The 24,526-nt window shown below is 38.4% G+C and overlaps 1 protein-coding gene across 3 annotated transcripts in view; it reads right to left on the reverse strand.

Annotated features, from left to right (window-relative positions):
• Nucleotides 1-24,526, reverse strand: part of MAN1A1 (mannosidase alpha class 1A member 1) — a 165,490-nt gene that overhangs the window by 112,579 nt on the left and 28,385 nt on the right. For all 3 annotated transcript variants that reach the window (XM_057739135.1, XM_057739134.1, XM_057739132.1), the window contains exons 3-4: nucleotides 12,423-12,519; nucleotides 9,995-10,110 (exon numbers count right to left, since the gene is read on the reverse strand). In XM_057739135.1, coding sequence (XP_057595118.1) covers nucleotides 9,995-10,110; nucleotides 12,423-12,519 — 213 coding nt within the window. The remainder of the gene's footprint in view (nucleotides 1-9,994; nucleotides 10,111-12,422; nucleotides 12,520-24,526) is intronic.

The following is a 24,526-nucleotide window of genomic DNA, read 5'->3' on the forward strand; positions in this document are numbered from 1 at the left end:
TCACCATTGCAACCAAAAGAATCAAATACCTAGGAATAAACCTGCCTAAGGAGGCAAAAGAGCTGTATGCAGAAAACTTTAAGACGTTGATGAAACAAATCAAAGACGACACAAACAGATGGAGGGACATACCATGTTCCTGGATTGGAAGAATCAACATCGTGAAAATGACTGTACTACCCAAAGCAATTTACAGATTCAATGCAATCCTGATCAAATTACCAATGGCATTTTTCACAGAACTAGAGCAAGAAATCTTACGATTTGTATGGAAACGCAAAAGACCCCAAATAGCCAAAGCAATCTTGAGAAGGAAAAATGGAGTTGGTGGAATCAGGCTTCCTGACTTCAAACTATACTACAAGGCCACAGTGATCAAGACAGTATGGTACTGGCACAAAAATAGAAAGGAAGATCAATGGAATAGAATAGAGAACTCCGAAGTAAGCCCAAACACATATGGGCACCTTATCTTTGAGAAAGGAGGCACGAGTATACAATGGAAAAAAGACAGCCTCTTCAATAAGTGGTGCTGGGAAAATTGGACAGCAACATGTCAAAGAATGAAATTAGAACAATTCCTAACACCATACACAAAAATCAACTCCAAATGGATTAAAGACCTACATGTAAGGCCAGACACTATAAAACTCCTAGAGGAAAACACAGGCAGAACACTCTATGACATACATCAAAGCAACATCCTTTTCGACCCACCTCCTAGAATCAGGGAAATAAAATCAAGAATAAACGAATGGGACCTCATGAAACTTTAAAGCTTTTGCACAGCAAAAGAAACCATAAACAAGACTAAAAGGCAACCCTCAGAATGGGAAAAAATAATTGCCTATGAAACAACGGACAAAGGATTAACCTCCAAAATATACAAGCAGCTCATGAAGCTTAATACCAAAAAAGCAAATAACCCAATCCAGAAATGGGCAGAAGACCTAAATAGACATTTCTCCAAAGAAGACATACAGATGGCCAACAAACACATGAAAAGATGCTCAACATCACTCATCATCAGAGAAATGCAAGTCAAAGCCACAATGAGGTATCACCTCACACCAATCAGAATGGCCATCATCACAAAGTCTGGAAACAACAAATGTTGGAGAGGGTGTGGAGAAAAGGGAACTCTCCTGCACTGTTGGTGGGAATGTAAGTTGGTACAGCCACTATGGAAAACAATCTGGAGCTTCCTTAAAAAACTACAAATAGAACTACCATATGATCCAGTAATCCCACTCCTGGGCATATACCCAAAGAAAACCATAATCCCCAAAGAAACTTGTACCATAATGTTTATTGCAGCACTCTTTACAATAGCCAGGACATGGAAGCAACCTAAATGCCCATCAACAAATGAATGGATACAGAAGATGTGGCATATATATACAATGGAATATTACTCAGCTATAAAAAGGGATGAGATGGAGCTATATGTAATGAGATGGATAGAACTACAATCTGTCATACAGAGTGAGGTAAGTCAGAAAGAGAAGGACAAATATTGTATGCTAACTCACATATACGGAATCTAAAAATGGTATTGATGAACTCAGTGACAAGAACAAGGATGCAGATACAGAGAATGGACTGGAGAACTCGAGGTATGGGAGGGGGCGGGGGGTGAAGGGGAAACTGAGAAGAAGCGAGAGAGTAGCACAGACATATATATACTACCAACTGTAAAATAGTCAGTGGGAAGTTGTTGTATAACAAAGGGAGTCCAACTCGAGGATGGAAGATGCCTTAGAGGACTGGGGCAGGGAGGGTGGGGGTACTCGAGGGGGGGAGCCAAGGAAGGGAGGGAATACGGGGATATGTGTATAAAAACAAATGATTGCACCTGGTGTACCCCCGAAAAAAAAAATAATAATAAAAAATAAATAAATAAAAAAAAAAAAAAAAAAAAAAAGAATGGAAGCCCCAAACAGCCTGCAGTACTAAAATCTTTTGTGATTTATCTTAACATTGTAGATTTTGTAGTCTGCTTGAATCTGTGTTTGTCTTAAAGGAGATTAATTCCCTTAAATCTTTAAGTAAGGTCACATTCCAGGAATATGCCACATGTATTCTATGCCTTCTAGTTCACAGTTGTATGTGACTGTCAGTTTGAGACGCAGATCCAGTCTTTGTTTAAACTGCATGTACCTACTAGTTAATATCACAACTGATGAGTAAGTGAAAGCTGGGTATTTTTGGCTTAAGACCTACCCACAAAACCAAGTGGACTGGAGAAACTGCTCTTTCACTTTGACTACCAATAACCTTTCAAAGAACACACTTAACCAGAATCATACATAAACTTAATAAAATTTATGGTATAATTAAGCGTACATCTAAAATCAAGAGATGAAATCATGGAAAAACTAGGCTTCACTACTAAACTTTCATATTGCCTTGGGTGTCTTAGACAGATAATTTCCACCTTAAATTTATCCCTTTCCTTAGTATTGCTGTCCTTTGGCTTACTATACGTATATGTAAAATTATGAGATAAAGTGATAAAGATAGCTGAAATGGAAAAAAGTTTAATTCAATAAACCATTTGTATGGCTCCCTCTCCCCATCCTTAATGTCATGCTCCATCTCTCTATTGGGAAAGGCGTCCTTCAAATAAACAGATCAGGGGCTCACAGGCATGAAGGCTCTAACCACATCCAGACAAGAGGGAAGAGAACACTTCGAAATCCCTGCTTCAACCTGAGTGCCTGAAAGACCAACCTCTTACAAGACAGCATTTTAAATAACTCAGAGTAGTTTATTAGGTTGTATTTTTTTATAAGCAACTTACTTACCAAAACTATCTATAAAATAGATTTTAGTAGATTTTAGTAAGTGAAATAATAGACTTGACCATTTGAATAACAAATTTAGGTTACAGAACAGAATCTGCCAGTTTTTGACTGAGGAACTATAGAGGCGCAAACTTTCCATGAAGAATAGATATACTGTTTCTGTGCACCTTCATGCCTTGTGATACTTATTTAGAATCAATCCTGCATCAAGTTTAAGGAATTCTCCTTAATTCTTAACTTATGATTCCATGCAACAGGACAGATCTGATTGATTGCCTTAAATTTAAAAAGACTTCTTAGAAAGGAACTTTTATTTTCAGAAACATCTTAATCCTCTTCTCAGTGTTCGATACCAATTAGAGTTGTTTTTTTAAAGAGAATTCTCTGAGCCCTAAAATCAGAGAATCCTTCTTTGCTAGTTACTCCTCCAAACTTCCTGTCAGCTTTCTACTCAATGAACTATAAGCAAGGAACAAGCAAGCATATATAACTGCCCCAGTACAAACCAACGCAATAACTATGTTCAATAACCACTGCTCTGCTACTAACATATGGTAACTGTGCTTTACCTTACTGAGAACCACTGGAAACAACATGAGACTTTTCAAAGCCACTGATTAAAGACAGGCAACTGCCTATAAGCCTTGCCTATATTTGGGCTTAGCCTACACATTCATTTATAAATGGTACTTTAAAGTGTGTGTTGTATTAACATTTTGAGGATTACGACTCCTTTTAACAGATTAAATTGCAATATTAAACTTGATAGCTTAGTATAACATATGTCTGGGCAGCTTTTAACTTCATATTTAAGTAACGTGATAAAGCTCTTTCAATGAACAAAGTGCAAATTCTTTGGGCCACAAAGATAGGCAAATCAACATCTTCTCTGTGTCAATAGGTTGGCTTTACCATGAAGGTCCAGAAGGACCCTCAAGTAGCAATGCAATCTATATATCACTAATTACCGTCACAGGGAACAGATCAATATCCTTAGAGCCAGAACCCAAATCAGCACCCTTGACAGACACTGATTAGCATTCAGATATTGAATAACTCCATTTGACAGGATAACTTAGTTATCTGCACCATTTGGATGTAATGCTGCTCTAAAACAGCTTTCACAAGAGCAATACTAGGGCACATATCATTTCCTTCATACTCTGTGGCATGGAACTCTTGACCTAAGCCAAAAACTCATCCAGGCATTTGAGGAGACCCAAAGTTGCTTTTGAGGTCAGTTTACAACCTTCAGATAGAGAACCCTACAGCTTATTTTTCTGAAAAGTAGGATGGCATTCCAATTGGACAAGAGAGCAATCTGGATCTTTAAATTAAAAAATACAGTCACTGTTGCCACCAATACCTCTGTTACCAACACTATGGTGTTCATTGCAATCAAAAGCACAATCCAGGTGCTTGTTAAAGATCAGTCTCATTGTGTTGCTAGTTAGCGTCTGGAACAAGCTAATCATCTAGCCATTGTCATTCTCAAAGCTCAGCCTCTCATATAGAGATATCACTTTACCCCAATGGAGAAAAATGCTTTTTAATTTTAACACAGCTTTGATTTTTACTGAGGGTTTATATAAGAAATTGTTATCTGGAGAAAACGTCTACATATTCTATAAAATTCATTACTGAAGACAGTTTTCAATATTTCTCATGGAATGATCTAGGTAATCAATACTTCTTTAAAGTCACAATAAAGAGGAGGAAGCTCAGAACTGAATTTGGAAATGCCCAAATATAAAACTCTTGATCATTTGTTCTTATGTTAATGATCTTCCGGTATTAGGAGCCACCACAAATCTGTTCTGGAAGAAGGTTAGGTGAAAACAAGCAGATCAATTGCACCTGAACTCCAGATCATTTCTAACTATACAAAAATATGACACAATGCAGCCACCCTTGCACTCTGTCAGCTTGTCTCCTAGCTGAGTCTAGCACAGCTTGCCAGGAAGTAGGACAAGATAACAACTTCTGAATCATTTAATTAATCTTTATTGAATACCTATGGAACAACGTATCCTAAGGAGTACTGAGATATTAAGATTACATGCCTAACTTTGAGGGATTCAAATTCTCTGGCTGCGTGTATATTTCTCAACTCTTTGCATTTCCTCTCCATTAAAAACAGGGTCATTGAGTTAGGAAGACCTTATTCAAAACACAGCTCTCACTTGCTGCATGATTTGAGGCAGATTAGTTAACTATCTCTTCATTTTTAAAAATAAGGAAAACACCACTTACCCCCTGTATTGTGTCACAAAGACTAACTTAGATAACCTAGGAAAAAAATCACCTAGCATAATACATGTTATGCCTCAGTACTTTTTTAAACAGCAATTGTCTTTGTCCCTTCCTCATTCCTAAAAAAACCTGGCCCGAGCTAGGTATTCTGACTACTATTCCTATTATATAAGTGCCATGAGGATAGTACCTGACAATTAAAAGGTTATTTAGTATATAATTAATACCTGCATGAATGAATGAATGAGTAATGAGTAACCAAGGATCTGTTTTAGATTCCTCGTCCTAGGATTACTTTGAATTAGAACCAGAAAACTCATCCACTGGAGTCTACCCTCAGAGTTTTCTGCCCAGACCTCTGTGTCTCTAGGTACTTGGAATGAATACAAAGCGCCACCTGAAGCCCTTGCTCCTACATATTATCCCAGTGGTTTATTTTAAGTCAGTTACTAAAGCTGTTTGAACTTTGTACTACCAAGTATGCAAATTCAATCAACTTGCTATGCCTTAATTAAAAGAAAATGAGTTTTAGTTAATGACAGTATAAACCAATAAAAAACATTTACTTTACACCTTTAAGTGATGCAAATTGAATATTTCACATATGAACAAATTTATTCTTGACTAAGATTTGTTTATACTTGGGAGCACCTCAGGATAAACCAACTCTCAACAATAGTGGTTCTATTTCAATTTCATTTTTATTTTTCCCTTGCAATAAATTTGGATGCTTTGACTTTTTTTTTTTTTGCAATACCTTCATACTGTCAATTAAAATACTTTATCAGGAAAAAGCATTAATTTGAAAACAAGCAATTATTTATCCAGGCTGGAACGATACTACACATTATCCATAAAAATAAGTTTTCTCTGTCTCTGTTTAAGCTTTTCCAATTTCTCCTTCCTTTAGATAAATGGAAAAAAATTTTCAGTGTTTTCAGAAAGAAAACTGTGTAATTGTTGGCATAATCACTTGAATTTCTGGGTAGAACTAGTGAATATAAGACAAATTCTCTTATGGGACATAATAAAACCAACTAGAAAACTGTAAGTTGAAGCACTTTAAAATGATTAGGAGAGTAAATCAATATAGCTGTCCTGAATTTATATTTGTTATTAATTTTAATATGGGAAGTATTATCATTTGGATATAATTGATAAACATCTATATTTTTAAAAGAAAATATGGCAATACCCAAAGAGAGGACTGCAACAACTATGTCTCAAGACCGCTCAAATTAGGTATAGCAAAATAAACAGACATTCGAGACCTGTGACTACGACTTTTAAAAGTAAATTTTTAAAGTATATTTTGAAGGGTATAGCCCAAGATTATCGATAACAGTTTTAAAAATGTTATTTTACATAAAAATGTGTCAACTCATTGAATAAAATCTTATGAAAATACAATTTTAGAGAAACAAAGCTCAGAATCTTAGCCATCACTCAACCGATAGTCTAATCCCTTTATCTTACAAGTAAGGAACCCAAAGAATTTGCTCTTCTTCTAGTCTGATATCTGCTATTAGATTCCCTCTGCTTCCTCACAGGTCCCCACGGTCCATGGAACACATTCATGTCACCTGGTCATGGTCTGAGGCCAGCCAACTGCCTTCTGTTACCGTGCTTATTACGTTGAGAGGCTTTTGTGCTTAGTCCTTTTAAATAAATGATTTCAGAGTTTCTCAGACTACCACTGGCATGAAAGCAAAGAACTGATGCAGTATTTGGGGGAGGTTTGGGGCAGCAATGCTGTAAGTGCCAGACAAGAGACCTGGACACTATTCAGGTCTAGTGTCACTAAAGTCTACTTTCCTGTCTTCCATCATGAGTCTCTGGAAGAATCTAGTTCTCAATTCCCCTACCTTTCTGGAGAAGAGGGGTGGCAGAGGGAACACACTCTCCATTTTCTCCTCAATATATATTGTTGAAGACAAGCCCATAATTATTTACTGGTAGGTAGCTGAGTTTACGCAAAAATAACAAGGCAGGACCAAAGTACTATTAAGAAATAATAAACCCTCAGAAAGAACATATAATTTTTTATATTATATGTTCATTGCCTTAATTTTTCACACTCAGTTCTACTGGTTACATCTGAGCCACCACAGGTCATATCCAACCAAAAAGCTGTAGAACCTAACAAAATGACACACTCCTTGGGCCTGTTTTCTCATATTTAAAATAAGAAGACTGAACACATCAATCTCTAAGATCTCTTTATATTAGAATATTGTGGGCTTCCTAGGTGGCGCAGTGGTTAAGAATCCACCTGCCAATGCAGAGGACATGGGTTCGATCCCTGCTCCAGGAAGACCCCACATGCCACGGAACAACTAAGCCCGTGTGCCAAAAAAAAAAAAAAAAAAAAGAATATTGTCTCCTTTATATTCTAAATTCAATTATAAGGCAGATTAAACACAGACTTATGTGCTTGTCCTTTAAGTCAGTGATCTCCAAAATGGGATATAAATGGCAATTAATTAGAGTAGGAACAAATATTAAAACTTCTAATTTATATGTTTTTAATCCAAAAAGGTGGGGAAAAGACTCAGCTTTATGCTACCTTTAATACTCCGAACGATCTTGATATGCTCACTTGGTCTGTGGGAGAACAAGCTCCACAAAGCAGAGGGGTCGACAGGGAAATACCCCTTCTTTGTCCTTTCTCAACATATGGCATGTTACTTGCGCCTGATTATGGGGATTTACAGATATTATTGAATGCTTGCCAGATAGATAAGAGGCTTACAAGAATTTTTGCAAAGTAATCTCAGATTAAAAATAATACCAATAGTGAAATGTCAGACAAACACAAATATCACATGATACCATTTATATGTGGAATCTTAAAAAAAAAAGATACAAATGAACTTATTTATGAAACAGACTCACAGACAAAGATAACAAAACAAACTTGTGGTTACCAAAGGGGAAAGGGAGAGGGATAAACTGGGAATTTGGGATTAACAGATACCTACTACTATATATAAAACAGATAAACAGCAAGGACTTACTGTATAGCGAAGGGAACTATATATTTAGTATTTTGTAATAACCTATAATGGAAAAGAACCTGAAAAAGAATCTGTGTGTTTATGTATAACTGAACTTAAAAAAAATACCAATGATGCAAACATAAGTGAATGGCTAAAAAACACCAGGGCCAATTTTTCTTGTTCTTAAAACAAGCTTTGTCAACCTCCTTACAAGGTCAAGCAATGACTGTGGAATTAGATTACCTCTGACAAGATGTAGTCCTCCCAAATTATCAAGAAGTAGTATTAGAAGAGTCCACTATCCTTAATTATGAACCTTTTCCTTGGTAGACAATGGGTATTGAGGTTTCTTAAAAAAGGTAGGACATACATAAAATTAAAAAAAATTTCAGGGCTTCCTAGGTGGTGCAGTGGCTAAGAATCCGCCTGCCAATGTAGGGGACACAGGTTTGATCCCTGCTCCAGGAAGATCCCACATGCCACGGAGCAACTAAACCCGTGCACCACAACTATTGAGCCTGCGCTTTAGAGCCCATGAGCCACAACTACTGAGCCCATGTGCAGCAACTACTGAAGCCCACGCGCCTAGAGCCCGTGCTCCACAACAAGAGAAGCCACGGCAATGAGGAGCCCGCACACCACAATGAAGAGTAGCCTGTAACTAATGAAAGCCCGCGCACAGCAAAAAAAGACCCAACACAGCCAATAAAATAAATAAATAAATAAATAAATTTATAAAAAAAAATTTCATACACAAATTGATAAAAGTTTATACTAGGAATTCCCTGGTGGTTCCGTGGTTAGGACTCTGAGCTTCCACTGCAAGGGGACATGGGATCGATCCTTGGTCAGGGAACTAAGATCCCGTATGCCATGTGACTAAGCCAAGAAAAAAAAAAATTATACTGATAAGGGTCTACAATCAACAAAGTTTAAAGTCTTATTTATGGGAACGTGGATGCAGCTGCTGCTGGATGTATGTGGAGGGTTTAGATCCGCTACTTCATGATACTGCTGATTCGGCATCCATTCTGTTTGGCCAAGCGGCCTGCAAGGGCTTTAAATGGACACTAGCCCCTCATGCAAGAGCGTGCCCTCGACTAACAGCCCCAGAGTCACAAGCAAATGTCAGTTCCTGATACAACCCCCCCTTGTGGTCATGTCTCCCCCACCTCCCAGGGCCTTCCCCTTGTGTGTCCCTTAGAAAAGACCACCGTGGAGCTCACCAATTGGTTTGCATTGACCACTCTGGCCTTAGCCTGGGAACCCGGAAGCACTCTACCCACCCTAATAACGGCACGTGCCCCAGGTCCTGTCTCTCTGTCTGTGCTCTGCCTTGAGCTCCCTGTGCAGCCCCTGAAGGTGAGTCATGTACCTTCTCACGACCTGTGAAGTAATACACTTCTCTATTCCGATTTCTCCTGTGGACTTTCATCGCATGGCAGCTCACCATATGACACCCTGGGCTCCACTTAACAAATGGTCATCTAACAAAGTCACAGTAACGCACCATGGTGCAGGGCAAAGGCATGAGCACTGGAGTCACGCAGACCTGTGTTAGGCCCATAGCTCTGACACACATCTAGCTGTGTGGTCTAGATAAGCCTCCAATTTCTCATCTGCAAAGGTGTGAAAACAATACCCGTCTCACAGGGTCGTTGTGAGAGTTGAACGAGAATACTTGGCACGTGTAGGTCTTAATAGATATCAATTTCTTTTTTCCTACTCTTAATTTGCCAAAAAAACAAAGACATACATTTGTGTAGTAAGGGAGGGCAAGTTAAGACTATAGTATGATACTATGTGAAACTGCATTCTTTGTTTCTGCCAGGGTACAATACAATAATCTGCCCCACAACAGAAGTTTCTGCCGCACAACAGAATTTATCTATGTTAACTGACATTTAAGAACTGAATTGGCAGCTTTTAACTTACCACATTAAAATTTAGATTTTCTTCAACCCACGCTTTTGCCTCTTCAAATTCATCTTTCATTTTCATAATAAAAAGTGTATCTAGGGCATCTACTATTGTTGCTCCTTGGATATTACCTGAAAATATCAGAAAAATATTTATTCAATAGAACGCCTTTGACAGATCCATACATGCACACTGACCATACCTTGGAAAGGAAGAGGGTAACACTGAATTTATGAGTAAACAAGAATACTGAACACAGTCGAAACGTCTTTCAGTGAAAGAAAATGTAAAAGTTGCATCAAAACCAAACTAAAAGTTATCACAGGCTATAGACTGGTACACTAATCTTTAAAGTCTCTTCTGCGTTGCAGAAAAGAAGTCTCAGAAATTTCATTTGTGGTAGCATTCTCTAGGAAGAAAAAAAAAAAAAGACCTGAAACCGAAGAGCAACACATATTAATTTTGTAATTACATCAAAACTGTGCAAAACTGTTTAAATATAATTAGATCTAAAATTGTTTAGTGATAGCTCTAAGAAACCTTTACTCAAAAATGGAATTCTACCCCCTCTCTGCAGCCCTGACGGATCCTAACCTCTCCTCCCATCCTCCTAGCCAGTCCTGACTCTCATTTATTTCCTCTGAACTCCCTCAATGGGAGGGAGGTTTACAATGCCCCTGCACTCATCACTTTCTGTCTTCCATCATAACGACGTATAAGCATCTCCTCTTAGTCTGTAAACTTTCTTAGAATAGAGAAGTCATGTCTTATTTACCTCCACATTCCGTATTAAGAGACTCAGTATGTTTTTAAGGCTTAATAATAAATTTAAAAACCACCACTGTACTAACAGAGAGCCAAGTAATCTCTTTGATAAAGACTATGGCAAATTTACACACAACTGACTTCTTAATACTATGAACAACTTTCATAGAGATAAAAGCAAAACTGGAATTACATTTTTAAAAAAGTTATAATAAACAATAAAAAATTAAGACCTCTGAGTCCGCACGAAGTTTCTGAGTTTCTCTCTTCAATTCCTACCTCCCATTACCCACGTTAACTGGTCACCGTACCCCCAAAACAATACTCTAGAAACATCTGAAATCACTTGTACTGCCACCACTCCAGGTTTGGCCCTTTTCATCCCTAAAGTGTGTCACTGTGATAGACCAACCAGCCTCTTCCCCACTCTTCCAGCTCTTCCTAACTATTCCTGCAATGCCCTTCTCCCTACCAGAGAGCCTATGGTTCTTCAGAACTTCCTATGAATATCTATTGAACCACTTAGTGCTTTGATAATTCATTATCTACACATATGTCTTCTGCACTAGGTCATGAACCGTGCCAAGACTTGTACTGTGTTTATTAACACCAGTGCTGGAAAGAGAGCCAAATACATGGAAGGTCCTAAATAAATGCAAAAGCATAATGGGGTGATTAGGAGCAGACTCTGACCTGAGCCACATGTGGGTTCAAGTCCCAGCTCAGCCAGTTAGTAGGTGACTAATACTGGGCAAGCTGTTCTCTCAGCTTCATATTTTTCGTCTACAAAATGCATATAATAATGAGGTTAAATGAGAAAATGCACAAGTGGCACGTGGCACGTAATAAGTGTCCGTGGATACTGTTATTTGTTATATGATTTGATACTATTTAACATCTTCAGTTAAAGTATAGAAAGTCACCTTTTCTATGGTGAATTCAGAAGTATCAGACCAAGATTCCCTCCCCTTCATCCTGTTACTTATAGACAAAAATTGTGGGAACTGAAGAGGAATTGAGTTCAGTGAGAAGGGCACTGGCTAGCTCTGTGACCCAAGGCATCCACCTAACACTCCTGTTACTTAGCTTGTGCCCCTCCGCGATGGGAATGTTACTAATATCCAGAGTACTAATCACAGAGGGATGCTGTGAGGACCAAAAGCAATAAGATGATGCCAAAGTGGATAAATGCAAGTTTAAATAACTGATGACTCCATCTTCACTTTCTCTTTCACTGCACGCAGGAGAAATTTAGAGCCAAAGTTGAGAGTCACTGAGACATAGTGAAGGTCACCACGGCTGGCTGCCTTGGCCGGCTTATCGATAGAGACACAGCTTTCACCTGACAGGAAGCAGTTAACTCAGCCAACAAATGCTCCTCTGCTAGGTACCACATGGGAGCTGAAAATCATGATACTGTGCCCATATCCATTAAATAAGGATCTTTGGAAACGTGCCCCAGGCATCAGTATTTTTTCAAGGGACGCAGGTGGTTCTAACGTGCAGCCAGTGCTCTGTCTGAAGGACACACTATGCACATTCCCTGCAGACAACTCCATCGGGTGTGCAAGTTTCCTAGCAACACAGTCTGGAGGGTCACACAAACTTTTTCCATCACCCACAAGTTCATTCGGAGAGAAGTTACCGTCAGTAAGGAGCCAAAGCACATTTTACTCACCAAACAAACTGCTTGAATGGCCTCCTTTAGATACAGGTTTCAGTTCATTTTTTCCCCAGGCATAACGTTTATAATTATTCCAAGCATGTTTCATCATCTGAGAAAAGAAATGAAAATGGGATTATAATTTGAATTTAAGATTTTTTTCCTTCAAAACAGGTCATCTATCGAAGACCTAAAGATTAAAACATTAAAACTCACTGCTTAGTTAAAAGGATGATGATTAATAATTAAAAGAGTGACAGTGGTAAGAGTAAGCTAGAACACACACAACACACAAACACACATCATCCCTTTACGTTTACAAATGGAGATTTTTTTTTAATCCATTTAATTCTATTTCATGTACATACTATTTTCAAAAGTCAGTTTCCAGCAACAGAAACTTGGCTTATCATAAAAGGATAAACCATTCTTACATTTATCTATCTCATCCTCATGACGCATTATCTGCAAAGATCGTATACTTAAAATTCACATTTTTGCATAAAGTTCTCTGCATTTAATATACAGACAAATATCCAAAGCACTTTAAATAGCACTTTAGCACTTTAAATACTTTGAAGTATCTTGATGAAGGCTATATAGAGAAGTATTTTAAAGTATCTATAGTGAATGAAAAAAAGAAAACTGTGGATATACACAGATTTTGGAAAACTTCAGCTTAATATACTTAATCTTTAATTGCATACGTATCTGTGTAGACATATGCAACTGAAAACTGACTCCATATATTCCCAACCTAGATTCCTTGTACCAGGAATGTTTTTAAAGTCTGAAGCTCTCTGCCATAAATTAGTTGCATACATTTTAAAATTTTTATTAATTTTAACAAAATTAATTTATCTACAATATAATGAAAACCAATCAATTTCTCCTGGCATATAGACTAAGTTCTGACTTATTAAAACTACACCTATTTGCACCACAATAGGTGCTAGAAATTAACTCTAGTAGAAAGTGAATAATTTTCAAGGGGGGATACTGCTAAGAGCCTACCAAAATAGTTGTATAATTATTGTATAAAAGTTGTACAAATTTTTTTCAATGACTGCAAGAATACACTGTAGATAACTATTTTTGTATACATTTTTTAAAAAGGGTTGAGGACTCCTCACTTGTCTAGAATTTATTCATGCCACTATTTCCAATCCATTAGCAACCATAATTAAAATATGGGCATAGTTTGGAAATATTCTAATCTAGCTCCATATTTTAAAATAGATTAAAAAGCATCACATAAAGTTATAAATACTATGTAAAGGCTGTTTATCACTAAAAATCTTCAGTGAGATCATTAATAAGTCTTCATATGTCCCTGAAAACAATAATGTACATCTTTCTTTAATCAATTTGTATATTATCTTCCTATCTCAGCACTACTGCTACTAATAATAGCTACCAAGAAATCTGTACTATCTGCTGGGTACTCTGCTAAATGCTCTATATTCAGTATTGTACTCAATTCTCGTTATAACCCTGTGATATATGTTGTATTATCACTGTTTAGTAGATGAAGAAACTGAGATTCTTTTCTTTAATAAATATTTATTTATTTATTTGGTTGTTCCGGGTCTTAGTTGCAGCAGGCGGGCTCCTTAGTTGCGGCTTGTGGGCTCCCCAGTTGCAGCAGGTGAACTCTTACTTGCATCATGCATGTGGAATCAAGTTCCTTGATCAGGGACCGAACCCAGGCCCCTTGCATTTGGAGCATGGAATCTTATCCACTGCACAACCAGGGAAGTCCCCGAAACCGAGACTTTTAGAAGTTAAAACGCAAACAACTTTACTCAAAGTCATAACATTTCTCCACAGCTGCAGAGCCAGGGTTCATCCCTGTGTTGGCCTGACTCCAAAGCCAATGGCATTAACCATACACTGTACCAACTTCTTTAAATGAGGCAGCAACAGAATCTTCCTTTGATGAATCAGATCACTGATCTTCAAACAATTAACAGAATGTGTATACAGTACTGTTTTTTAATATTTTTCTCCTTATAAATTAATTTTGTTGGAAAGCATAATAGGTTTGAAGGTAAAATAATCCCTGATTTATAACCCCTGTAATACTACCAACTCGTCTTATAATCACGAATGAGCCACAGTTTTTGTGAGACTTTCTTTATCTGAAAACTTGGAATCATAATTCCTCAGAGTGTATGGAAGGATTACATGAGCATGGCCTGTGTGATGGCACCCAGCACACGTGGTGAATAATCACATGGCTTATTGAATTTTAAGCCTATATTGAGACCAACTAAATTCACATCACAGAAACAGGAACCAATGAGCCTCTGAAAAGACTAGGTACATGAACACTAGGTACAAACACACCTTGAGATTACATCTCAGTTTGATTTGGTTTTCCCATTAAATGTACCATATTTGGTAAACTCTTCATATCTGTTCCAAAGATAAATTCAAAAGCTTTTGGCATACACCTGATGCAAGAACAGAACAAAAAAAAAGTGTTATGATTGTTTCAGCTCCAAGTCTGAATGGAAACCAGTGCCATGTACTATTAATGACTCAAAGATAGCATAAAGCTTCCCTATAGAAGACGTCTGCTTTGTCAAAAATTATCATTTATACAATGTACCACACTAGTTCAGAACCTCACTGAGTTACCACTGTAGTATATATTAACTTTCCTTATCTTTTTTCCCTGAAGAGAAAATTTGACACTTATTGCTTACCTGCCTGCATTTCAAAAGCTGCTGTGACATGTTTCTCAAAATGGGTTCCTCATCTCATGGGATTTCTATGTGTTAAAGTTACAGAAGAAAAAAAGAAAATGACTTGGTCAAAGTGCCCTGTGTGGAGCTCTAAGAGTGGTTTCCCCAGGAATCTGTGAAATGAGGAGCAGTCATACTGTTCATGGATTCCAGTGGTTGGTCACCTCTGGAAATGATTTACCACGTGAAAGTCAAATTAAGACTTTGTGTGTGTGTAGAATAACAATGAGGTTGAATTCACAGGTTATATATAAAAACCAACTTTGTAACTCAGAGTTATGACATACAAATATTTGAAAGCATCAAAATGCTACTAGCTTCTCATTTTACAGCATTAAGCCACTAGCCAGCTAAGGGACCATGAGAAGGAAAGCATTTCATTCTTTCAGATTCTGTGTGCTCAGAAGCTGACACGACACGAAGGTCACTTCTAAAATTCAACTACCAACAAAGATGTCCACAGATGGGATTAATCCTTCATCTTCACAGGCTCCTTCATTTTGTTTTGTCGTCCTTCATCAATTTAATTAGGGCTATACAGCCTGACGTCTGAAGTGGAAAGATTAAAACAGGCCTAAATTCAATGTTGATCAGGACTTCAAACTCAGTAGTGAAACCAAATTAAAAAAAGATAAACTGAAAACAAACCAAAGGGAAGGGAAATAAATAAGATTTTATAATAGCAATCCTTTGTTTTGACACAGAGAAGCTGGAATTTACACATAAAATATCCAAAAAATAGCATTACTTCTCCTTGATCTGTACTTATAGAAGACTCTTTGATTAGCACTTTCTTCTCAATTGGCACCAGAGCTGAGTAATTAGTACCATTTATTGAGTGTCTGCTACACTATCAGTGATAAGATGCTAAAGGACTAGCAGGGAAAGGTACATGAGTCTATCATGCTTATGATCTAATAGATAAGGTATAGAAGCTTAACATTTTCCCTTCTTATACCCTCATAAATGCTTAGAAATATAAGAGAACAATAAGAAAAACAATTAAATGTTGTGCACAATGCCATGAAAACATGCTCAACATTGCTAATTATTAGAGAAATGCAAATCAAAACTACAATAAGGTATCACCTCACACTGCTCAGAATGGCCATCAGAATAACAAATGCTAGAGAGGGTGTGGAGAAAAGGGAACCCTCCTACACTGTTGGTGGGAATGTAAATCGGTGCAGCCACTATGGAGAACAGTATGGAGGGTCCTTAAAAGACTAAAAACAGAGCTACCATATGATCCAGCCATCCTAATCCTGGGCACATATCTGGAAAAGATGAAAACTCTAATTTGAAAAGATACATGCACTCCAATGTTCACAATAGCCAAGACATGGAAACAACCTAAATGTTCACCAACAGATGAATGGATAAAGAAGATGTGTTTTATACACACACACACACAATGGAATATTACTCAGCTATAAAAAGGATGAAGTAATGCCATTTGCAGCAACATGGATGCACCTAGAGATTATCATACTAAGTGAAGTCAGTCAGACAAAGACACATATCATATGATATCACTTATATGTGGAGTCTAAAAGAAGTGATACAAATTAACTTATTTACAAAACAGATTCACAGACAAAGAAAACAAATGCATGGTTACCAAAGGGGAAGGTGAGGGAGGGATAAATTAGGAGTTTGGGATTAACAGATACACACTACTACATATAAAATACATAATCAACAAGGACCTACTGTACAGCACAGGGAATTATACACAGTATCTTGTAATAACCTATAATGAAAAAGAATCTGAAAAGATTTAAAGTGATATAACTGAATCACTTTGCTGTACATCTGAAACACAAATGTAAATCAAATATACTTTGATTTAAAAAAAATGTTGCACGTAACTCTATTATTGTAACTAACAGTTTGTTTCAACTTTATCCTAATCAAGGGCGTGGGAAATTATGAATAAAGAAAAATATGATTGAATTTCCCCTGGTATGTGTAGATTACATAACTCAAATTTTTTGTCTCTGAGAACTACCCTTAGCAAATATTCTTATTTGCTGATATTTTAATCATATGATCTTAATTTATATAGCACATTAAAAATCTTTTTGAAAATCTGTTTCCTCCAGACAGGTCTGATGAGAATTTGGGGCTTTCACTGCCTCTTTTGAAAAGCATACAAGTTCACGTCCCACTTATAGGCCCATCCTGTAGGGTCTTACACGAAATTTCCATAGTTTGACAGTGTGATCTGGGTCCCTGGCCCCAGCTGACTGATCCAGAGCCTGGTGCATTACCCACAAGGAGACAACTGAGGACCAGCCAGGAGCCGTCGAGGTGAGGCACCCAGGTGTGATGCTCTCTCTAATGGACGTACCAACCCAAGCATCTACTCTACCTAGGGGAGCAAATTCACAGAGAATCCAGCGGCCAGAGAGTCATGCTGAAGCAGAGAAGTACAAACACACAAAGAAAAAAAGCCACAGGAAAGAGTCATGAAGCAGTTGACACCACGAGGGAGACAGAAGGAAAGGAGAGACAGATAAAAGACTGGGAGGCAGGCACGGGGTGCCCAGTTATTTACACGGTGCCGCAGGGGAACTGTGCTAGGTCTGTGGAACCTCTGCAGAACTGCAAACGACGCTGCTGAATGTTGATGAATTATCTTCCTCTCCTCCAGGAGCCAGGGCTCTTTGCCTGCTGAGACTGTTTACTTACTTCCCTGCGTGTCCTCATAGAAAATCCTCTGTTTATTGAGGAGGCATGTATAAGAGCAGGTCACAGGAACAGGCATTTAACAAACTGGGTTCATATCTGAGCTCCGCCATTTTCGGTGTGACTCTAAGTGAGGCAATTAATCTCTCCAAGCCCACTTTCCACACCCATTAAATGGAAATCAATAAACGTACCAGTCCAGGGACACTCAAATTACCGATGTTCTGGAGGACATAAAGGGCTGCACTTGGTTCAGCCGAGGACTAGGCTGGGGGTCAATCTACCTTCCTGATTGTTCAAGTGGAAACTGGTGGCCTTCGCTCTTCAAATTATACTTACAATGGATGCTTTGAACAATACTGATTTTAAATGCCTGTCAGGAGTTTCCACCAAACTTTGTCTGACATTACTTGCTTGTCCCATGAAAGTAACTTCTGAAACTTCCAGATAAAAATCTCAACACAAAATTTAGGATCACTGTATCAATCTTCTTTCCTTTAATTTTTGGTGGAACAGAAAAATGGAAGAAAGGAAACAAGATTAAAAACTATCTTCAGGGAATCAAGTCACAGCTTCAACCAAACCCTCCCTCATTCACTGGGAAGAAAATGTCTAGCTATGTGAACACACGACAACAATCTAGTCGCCCCTTCCTCTTAACTGGTGTGGTCCCGTCCCTACATTTCCCTGTGGGAATGAAGACAGAGAGGACCAGAAGGAGCACTGAGCCAGCAGGAGACCCTGTGCGGAGGACGCTGTCACAGGGAACAAGGCAGGCGCGCTGCAGCTGGGGGAGCTGGAGTCCGGCTGCCGAAGAGTCTGATCTCTCCAACGCTCAGTGTCTCATCTTTAAAAACAATAACCAAAGGAAACAAATGTCCCACTGAGGTGCAGGATGTTAACAGGGGGCGGGGATAGGGTGTGTTAGGGCGGGGATATATGGGAACACTCCATGCTTTCCACTCAATTTCGCTGTGAACCTAAAACTGCTCTAAAAATTAAAGTCTGTATCAAAAAAAAAAAAAGAATAGCATTACCTTCCTCACGTCACAGTCAGGAGATCAAATCTGATAATGCCTGGCTGGAGGGAGACATCCAAAGAGTGTTCCTGGCCTTCATCCACATCTCCGCTTCACTGCCCCACCAGATGCAGGAGTTAAACAGAGATAAGGGAGAACAGCGCACAGGAAAGCGGACACTGAGCTACACTCACAGCAGACAGGGCAATTCAGGCAGAGGGAAATTAACAGGGGAGGAAAGAGGTCAATGTCACTGAGAGGTAACAGAACGCAGAGCATGGTATGACTCTGCATTCGCAGACACTGCAAGCCTGGAGTCTACCACAGTTACAGCATTTAGCATCCTCTCGGCCTAAACGGTATCACGATGCCACCTAAGACACTCCTGGGAAGATGCTCCCCTTAACACAGTCTACTGGCAAGGCCCAAGTCCAGCCACCTTCTATCTGTCCTCGCCCAGAATGGAGAAAAACCCTCTCAGCCATGATAGCTTCCACTTTTGCCCCATATCATATGAAAACACTCGTTCTGCATCTTGCTCAATTTATCTCTTTCCAAAGCTGAAATATATTAGTTCTCTCTCCCTTTCCCCAAGGCTGTTAAGGTATTCTTTGCCCAAAGTTCTTTTTCCCAATGTTACAATAACAATTACTACTTATTGAGTACCTTTTGGTGGCAGGGCATGAATTATAAATGAGGATGGAGTAAGGGTGCCAGATTTAGGAAACGAAAACTTTACATGGGACACACGTATACTAAAAAAGTGCTTCTGTTTATCTGACATGCAAATTTAACAGAGTCCTGTCTTTCATCCAGCAGCCCTGGAGGGATAGGACACCTTCAATCCTTGGTTCTGTGTTCAGGGACAGCTCCCTGGCTTGTTCTCTGCTCTGCCTTTGGCTCAAAAGAGGGACTGAAAATTCAAGGGCCAGACAGAAACAGAATGGCCAGGTTTAGGGCAACTGGAAACGACAGGGAATATGGCCAAATAAGAGTGAAAGACCTGGCTAAAGCCATTTAAAGAAATACTCTTAAAAAAAAAAATACTAAGCCTGCTTTCAAGGTTTGAGCCAGGTTTTCCAGGGGTCTAGAAAAAACAGTATGCTAGCTAAGGGGAAAAAATATCCATGAGCCACAGATGGCCCACAGACCAGCCGTCTGCACTGCAACCCCTGGTTTATGGGCACGTGTCTAGACCTGACTGCTCTGTGCCTTCCCTCTGGCCCTCTCCCCCAGCTCAGCGAGCAGTGCCCGGCCCACTTCTGGCCCAGGCTGCCCTCTATGCCTGCTCTTGGGCAGAGAGGCCCACCAGGACATCAGTGTTGACCCTCTGCCTAGAATTAGTGAGGTCCTTGAGACCTGAGATGTATAAAGCATTACGCACACACCTCTCAGAAATTCTCTTCTTGCTGAATGAATGGTAGGTTCACATTTCAGAAAGCATTTATAATTCTAAATCCTATGCTATTCTACAAGTGAAACTGCAGAAGCTGTAAAGGAGAAAGCGACTTAACTTTGTTCAACACCTACTGGGAGGGGAACCTGATAACAATGTACCACTTAATCCTCCTTAATACCTCTGGGGTATTATTACCCCATGTTACAGATGAGGAAGAAGAGCCCCAGCATAGCACAAAGGAAGAGCAAGGCTTTGAACTCTCTCATTCTGATTCTTTCCTCTGCATCACTTGGGATGCCTTGACTTTTTTGCTGCTTGCAAATCTTAAGACAGTCAGCCACAGCCTCTGAGCTCTCCTGCTGCTCCACGCACAGGAGCAGCCCCACCTGGGGTCCAAAGAGACGCGGCCGGGCCTGGCAGCACAATGGCATACACCAAATTGGGCTTGTAAACTGGCTCCAGGACAGGACCTGGCAGCACCAGCTTTTCTTTTTCCCCTGCATTGTATCCTTCAACCCTCAGGACCTTCCTTCCCTCCACTTTAGCTCTCTCTCCAGCTCTGTCTCCCAACTCTACTCCTGTGGCTGTGTAGGCTACTTGGGCAGATTGCTCTGCCCTCCTCCGACCCTGCCCGTCACTGGATTTATGGAGAACCGTGAATCCCTCTCCTTCACACCAAGCTGCTGTCTGTGCTGACACCTGCTCCCTTCAGCTGCAATATTTCCTGAGCTTTATCACCACCACCAGGGCTAAAGGCGGCCAGTTTTTCTTTCCTCTTCTCTACTACCCCACTACTTCTTTCTTGTCTCTGTGTGTGCAATTTGTTACCAGGCACCCCAGGCTGCCTCATTATCAAGTGGATAGATACGTGTTCTTATTTTCTTCAGATTCAGATGTCCTGAATTCTCCCACAGCCAATTTAGTATACTTTCTTTTTTTTTTTTTTTTTTTTTTTAGTATACTTTCTTTTTAAAGACAGCAGAAGCTATATAAGGGAGGAGTAATTATTTAATGCTAGTATTGTATGAACCCTAATGGGCCAATAAACATTAATTCCCCAATGAACTGAAAGAGCAGTTAGAGCAGCAATCTCTTTGAAAAAGACTCAGAATGCCTCATAAAGCCAGTTTTAAAAAATGAGAATTCCAGTTAATCGCCACTTGTAGAGGACAGATTGTCCTGTTTCTAAGAAGCATCTCATACTCCTAAGAAAAAGCCAGTTTTTCTAGGTCTAGTTCAGGGAACTGGGTCATATGCTATTTAATGGTTCTCTTTGTGACCAAATTCTGACATTATTTTATAAAACTTCTGTGCTATTTCCAAATAAGAGGGTAGAGGACACCCCCTCCCCCCCCAAAAAACCCCAAAAGTTGACTAAAATATAAGTACATAACTCTAAAATATTCTAAGAGATAGTAATTTCACATCTCAAAAGTTAGCCGTTAGAAAAAGACTTTTTTGTATGTGACTATCTAGTATATTTCTTTTTTTGGAAAGAAGTACTATTGGTGAGAATGTTTTCTTTACACAGACAAGCTCTGGATCAGCCAAGGATCTATAACTTACAGTTATTTCCTTCTCAAAAATATCTGCCTTGTGGTTAATGACTGTGGTCTCTTTCTATAGAAGTTGTCACTAGAGTTCAAACATTCAACGTCAGGGCTTTTGGTGTTTGGTTGATTTTTAATTGATCTAAAACTGCCTTCATTAGATTATCCTTGCTAAGTAAGACCTCTGTGGTCAATGGGAGGCTAGCAAGTGGTCCTTTACAGGCCAGATGCCAGCTGATCTTCCCTGCCCAATCCCCAGGCAAAGACTTGGTAGAGCTTTTCCAAACCTGGGAAACATTAGCAACTACAGATCTTTCCTAGCAATCAAGAGAAAATGATATCCCCTGCTGTGATATCATGAAACTCCCTTTATTCTAAGAAGGAAGTCTAAAAAATGTATCCACATAGGAAACAAATATTATCCTCATCAGTGAGTGTCATATCTCAAAAGATATTTTTTAATTTTAATATTGGTAATAATAAAGCAAGTCCAAACATTCTCTTAACTTATAATGTCATTCTACAGCTTCAAATTTTCACTACATTTATCTTTTTGCAGTAGTGACACAATAATGTTTTAGAACAAATATGCTCTCTTTAAAGGATTTGTTTATAAGATCTGTCAAGTTCATGAAGACTAATAAACTTTTTATTTGTTCTTTTAATATTCCTTTTCTAAATGTTACAAATACAATGAAGTTAGAACACAATTAATGAGAAATGAAAAAAGAGTTACCAAAAATTTTCTAAAAATGAGCAAAAGTTAGAGATATTTGCCTTTTAAAATTATGTTCTTTTCTCCTTATTTTTTTAAGCAAGCAAAGTAGCCCTAGAGAGTCAAGCCCTGTTCTGCTTCAGTTATCAAGAGGAGAGCTGCAGGACACAGCATTTCTTTTCTGTTTTTCTTTTGTGTGTATGTTCTTTTAGTAGACTTTATTATTTTTTTTTACAGAAGTTTTAGGTTCATAGCAAAATTGAGCAGAAAGTACAGAGATTTTCCATATACCCCCTACCCACATACCGTGCCACCTCCCCTGGATGGTGGTATATTTGGCCAGAATGGTACCTCTGTTACCATGATGAGCCTACACTGATGTATCACCATCACCAGAAAGCCACAGTTTACATTAAGGTTCACTCTTGTTATTGTACATTCTATAGGTTTTGACAAATGTATAATGACTTGTATCCATCATTCTATTATCATACAGAATAGTTTCACTGCCCTAAAAATCCTCTGTGCTCCTCCTTTTTCTCCCTCTTCCCCACCCTACTCTACAACCACTGATCTTTTGACTGTCTGCATACTGTTGCCTTGTCCATAATGTCATATAGTTGAAATTATACAGTATGTAGCCTTTTCAGACTGGCTTCTTCCACTTAGTAAATATGTACTTAAGGTCCCTCTATGTCTGAATTTTCATGGCTTAGTAGCTCATTTCTTTTTAGTACTGAGTAATATTTCATTGTCTGCATGTATCCATTCACCTACTGAAGGACATCTTGGTTCCTTCCAAGATCTGGCAATTATGAATAAGGATGTTATCAATAGAAGAGTTGCAGGGACAAGTGTTCCCCTTTCAAATTAAAACCAGAAATCACTATTTTCTTAACTAAGGAATTACACATTATAATTTTGTAAGCTACTACTTCTTGAAGGTAAAATTCGTACAAAATATATTGGTTATAAAATGTCACATATTCTAGGGAAAATTTTTCTTAAACTTTTGGAATGATTACCCTTAAAGTTGTCCATTATTAATAAATAGTTGGGGTACTCCTTGTCATTTGAGATTCCATAATTTTATAATATTATGAAAGTAATCATTTTCAGTACTGCAGATAACAGTTTTAAATATTGTTATCAGAGTATACCAATAATGAAAATGTTTCATAAAAGGTACCATTTAAAAAATTACCTATGAAATGCAATATTTATGTATACTAAATATCAAGAATGCTGGTTCCCAAGTATAATCTTGGAGTAGCAACTAGTGGTTCTATAAGACTTAAAATCCATAATTGGTGTGTCACAAAAAGGTACTTTCTTATCATCCTTACTAATTCAAAGGGCAGTGAAACTATTCTGTATGATAATATAATGATGGACACAAGTCACTATACATTTACTGAACACATATATCAGGAAATATGTAAAGCATTTACATATTCTCTCAGTCCCTCACAATAATCCTACAAGGAAAATAAGTCTCCCCACTGAGAGTCCCATTGCACAGATGAAATCAAGAGGTTAAATTATTTTCCCAAGGTCAACCCTCTAGCAGGTGTGTAGGTTGTCTCTGAATTTAGGGTGACTTTGAAGCCTGTACACTGTCCTGAGCTAAACATGTGAGCCATGCAATCTGGGGAACCTGCCTTCCAAATAAGCCTCCAAATAAACTGTTAACTATTAACTCATGTTATAGATATACATATGTTTATATATGTATAAATATATATATATAAGTATACATATTTGCATGCTTTCTATTACTTATTTAATTATTCTGGATAAATCAACTTTCAGTTGTGAGACTTCAGAAAGATGCCATGCAAAAACCACCTTCCAATCTTTCCATTTTTGAAAACCTTGCTTACACAGGTGAGAAACATTATATTGGCAGATTAAGGAATTAAAATGAAAATGAGAATATCTCTTGCTTCTGGTGCCCTATGGAAAAACATATCTTACAAACATTGAAAAAGAATT

This window comes from Hippopotamus amphibius, chromosome 6 (assembly GCF_030028045.1).
Source record: "Hippopotamus amphibius kiboko isolate mHipAmp2 chromosome 6, mHipAmp2.hap2, whole genome shotgun sequence".
NCBI lineage: Eukaryota > Metazoa > Chordata > Mammalia > Artiodactyla > Hippopotamidae > Hippopotamus > Hippopotamus amphibius.